This window comes from Elaeis guineensis, chromosome 4 (assembly GCF_000442705.2).
Source record: "Elaeis guineensis isolate ETL-2024a chromosome 4, EG11, whole genome shotgun sequence".
Classification (NCBI taxonomy): Eukaryota; Viridiplantae; Streptophyta; class Magnoliopsida; order Arecales; family Arecaceae; genus Elaeis; species Elaeis guineensis.
The window spans coordinates 140,228,905-140,233,141 of NC_025996.2; the positions used below are offsets into that span (position 1 = coordinate 140,228,905).

Sequence of the window (4,237 nt, forward strand, 5' to 3'; positions counted from 1 at the left end):
TCCAAGCTAATGCAGATGTATTTGCTTGGTCAGTCTCTGACATGCCTAGCATTGATCCAGAAGTCATAGTTCATCGGCTCAATATGGATCCGAAGCATCGTCCAGTCAAACAAAAAAAGCACAGTTTTGCTCCTGAGCGACAAAAGGCCATACAAGAAGAGGTGGATAAGTTTTTAAAGGTAGTATTCATCCGAGAAGTCTATTACCCAAAATGGTTAGCTAATGTTGTCTTCATTAAGAAAGCTAATGGGAAGTGACGTGCATGCATCGACTATACCGGCCTCAATAAGACGTGCCCAAAGGATAGCTACCCTCTACCTCGCATTGATCAGTTGGTAGATACGACCTCGGGATATCAACTCTTATCATTCATGGATACGTTCTCTGGATATAATCAGATATGGATGGCCCCTAAGGATGAGGAAAGGACTTATTTTATTACTGATAAGAGTCTTTTTTGCTACAGGGTTATGTCATTCAACCTAAAAAATATAGGTGCAACCTACCAATGGCTCGTTAACAAGATCTTCAAAGAGCATATCAGAAGAAATATGGAGGTGTATATGGATGATATGCTTGTCAAAAGGAGAGCTGTTGAGCACTACATCACCAACCTTGAGGAGACGTTCATCATGCTGTGGTGCTTTCAAATGAAGCTCAACCCCAGTAAGCATGCATTTGGCGTTACCTCCGATAAATTCCTCAGTTTCATGGTGTATCAATAAGGAATCGAAATAAGTCCAAAAAAAATCTAAACTCTCCAAGAAATGAAACCTCCAAGGATGATCAAAGAAGCACAGCATCTAACAGGGAGAATCATAGCTTTAAATAGGTTTCTCTCAAGGTCAGCCGAAAGAAGCCTCCTCTTCTTCAAAGCTCTCAAATAGGCGAAGAACTTTCAGTGGTTGGATGAGTGTCAAGCCACAGTTGATGACCTAAAAAGATACCTCGGCTCACCTCCCCTCCTAAGCAAACCAGAACCTGGAGAAGTGCTATACTTGTATCTTGCTGTTTTACCCTCAGCAATTAGTTTAGTCCTCATCTGGTAGGAGGTCAAGGTGCATAAATCGATCTACTATGTCAGTCCGATGCTCTATGATGTTGAAATTAGATATACAAAGCTTAAGAAGGTAGCCTATGCTCTCATGATATCTTCTGAGAAGCTATGCCCATACTTTCAAGCGCATACCATCGCCATCCTCACCAACCAATCCATTAGATCAATACTCTATCAGCCTGATACTTCAGGATGACTAGCTAAGTGGGCCATCGAGCTAAGAGAATTCGACATCAAATATCTACTTAGGCTGTCCATCAAACCTCAAGCATTGGTTGATTTCGTTTTAGAGTCACCATCCTAGATGAGGAACAAAATGGTCAGAAGGCAGCTCCGATGACTGACGAATGGTGGGTTCTGCATGTAGACGGTTCTTCAAACACCACAGGCTCGGGAGTTGGACTAATCTTGACTAGCCCAGATGGAGTGGTCATGGAGTATGTACTACAATTTGGATTTTTTGCCTCCAACAATGAAGCTGAATATGAAGCATTGGTGACTGGCCTGAGAATGGTGAAGGTATTGAGTGTTCGATATCTCAGAGTTCATAGTGATTCTCAGCTCATCGTCGGTCAGATTCAGGGAGAATATGAAGTGCAGGAGCCAAACATGATAAAATACCTACAAAATGTCAAGGACCTTGCCTCCAACTTTGCTACCATGAATATCCAACAAATATCGAGGATGGAGAATGTGTGGGCTGATCTCCTCTTAAAGCTCGCAATGCTCAATGCAGCTAACCTGAAAAGAAGCTCATACCTCGAAATCCTTAAGAAGCTGAGCATTGAAGAACCCTCTGTGATGCAAACAGATCTTGAGCTGAGTTGGATAGATCTGATCTTGCATTACCTGTAAGATAGGATGTTGCCTGCTGATCACGATGAAGCCAAGAAATTGAGACATCTTGCACTGCAATACCTTATCTATGATAGGAGATTATACAAAAGGTCCTTCACCCTTCCCTTACTTCAGTGCCTTCATCCCTCAGAAGCTCAATATGCCCTATGAGAAGTTCATGAGGGGATCTGCAGCAATCACTTAGGAGATAAGACCCTCGCCCATAAGGTGCTATAATAGAAATACTTTTGGCCGGCCATGCAGAGGACACTGTTGATTTGGTGAACAAATATGACTAGTGCCAGAGGACCTGAAACATCCAGCATCGACCTTTGACCCCTTTGGCTTCAATTATCGTACTCTGACCCTTTGCCTAGTGGAGAATGGACATCCTTAGACCTTTCTCCATCATGGTGGTATAAAAAAAAATTTTGTTGGTTGCGATCTACTACTTCACTAAATGGATGAAAGTGGAAATATTGGCGACCATCACTAAGGCCAAGATTCGTGATTTTGTATAAAAGTTGATCATTTACCAATTTGGCTTATCCCAAATAATCATCACCGACAACAGGCACTAGTTTGACAATCCGAAGTTCACGGAGTTCTATAATGAGCTCGGCATCTCCTACAGATTGACTTCAGTAGCTCATCCTTAGAGCAACGATGAAGCTGAAGTAACAAATTGGACCTTGCTGCAAGGGCTAGATACTCGACTGGGTCAGGCTAAAGGATTATGGGTTGAAGAACTATACCATGTGCTCTGGGTGTATCGCACGACTCAGTGGGTTTTGATCAAAGAGACCTCCTTTAAGCTGGCTTTTGGAACCGAGGCCATCATACCTCTTGAGATTGGCTTGCTCACGTTGCAGGTAGAAGAGTTTGACATAGATAACAATTCCATTAGGCTGAAAGCAAATCTAGACTTGCTGAAAGAAATCCTAGAGTGAGCACTGATTCGAATGGCCAACCATCAACAAAGAGTAGCTCGGTACTATAATTCACAAGCAAGAGGAAATCATTCCTCGCTAGACAACTAGTTCTTCGCTGAGCTAAAGTTTTACATCCAACTAAATGATTGAAGCTTGTGCCGAACTGGGAAGGCCCGTATCGTATTCTCGAAGTAGTTCGGTTAGGAGTCTATCACCTTTGTCGGCTTGATGGAACTCTAATTTTCAGGACTTGAAACTTCGACAACTTATGTATCTATCACCCTTGAATTATAAATTTTATTGAATTAAATAATAAAATATTATTTTTGCAGATCTATGTATTTTTTTTGAAACAACGTACGTTCCTTGGCAACGATCGAACGGTATGCATCTCCATGCGGCTCTCTATCATGTGCGAATACATCTCCAATCGATTTTCATCGTGTGCTCCTCGACCTCCAATCGATCTCCATCACATACTCCTCGGTGACAGCCAAAGAGTGGTATGCATCTCCATGCGGCTCTCTATCGCACGCTCCTCGACCATGGTCGAGGAGTGGAACGTATCTCCAATTGATCTCCATTGCGTGCTCCTCGACCACGGTAGAGGAGATCGATCGCATGCTCCTCAGCCATGACTGAGGTGTAGAATGCATCTCCAATCGATCTCCATCATGCTCCTCAGCCATGGTCAAAGAGCTGTACACATATCCATGCGGCTCTCCATCGCACACTTCTTAACCACGATCGAGGAGCGAAATGTGTCTCTAATCGATCTCCATCATGCGCTCCTCAGCCACGATCGAGGAGCGATATGCATCTCTATGCGGCTCTCCATCATGCACTCTTCAGTCATGATCGAGGAGTAGAATGCAACTCCAATCGATCTCCATCGCACGCTCTTCGATCATGATCAAGGAGTAGAATGCATCTCCAATCGATCTCCATTGCACGCTCCTCGACCATAGTCAAGGAGAGGTATGCATCTCCATTCGTCTCTATTGCATGCTCCTCAGTCATGATCGAGGAGCGGAATGCATCTCCAATTGATCTTCATCGTGTGCTCCTCGACCATGATCGAGAAAAGGTATGCATCTCCGTTTGTCTCCATCATGCGCTCCTCGGCTATAGCTGAGGACCGAACATCCCCAAGCTTGACCTTTTACCTATCGAACTATGACAGTTGTTTCACTCGGAGACAATCGATTTCCACTCCTCGCTGCCAAGAAAAGGACCTAAAGGTGATGAACGGCCTTTGCAATACTTCATATAGGTCGGACATCGAACACAGTTACAATAAAGTGGCCGATCTTCATGACTTTGTTGTTGACACAATAATGAAGAAAAAAGGTAATTTCACTGAAAGAGAGATTTTTATAAGATTTTGATCGATCTATTACAAAATATCTCG

The 4,237-nt window shown here is 43.3% G+C and overlaps 1 protein-coding gene across 1 annotated transcript; it reads left to right on the forward strand.

The window, feature by feature from the left end:
- The first annotated feature begins 1,393 nt into the window (after positions 1–1,393).
- LOC109504836 (uncharacterized) lies at positions 1,394–1,912 on the forward strand. Its single transcript, XM_019845883.1, has one exon. The coding sequence runs from the start codon at positions 1,394–1,396 to the stop codon at positions 1,910–1,912; it is 519 nt and encodes a 172-aa protein (XP_019701442.1).
- Positions 1,913–4,237: the final 2,325 nt, after the last annotated feature.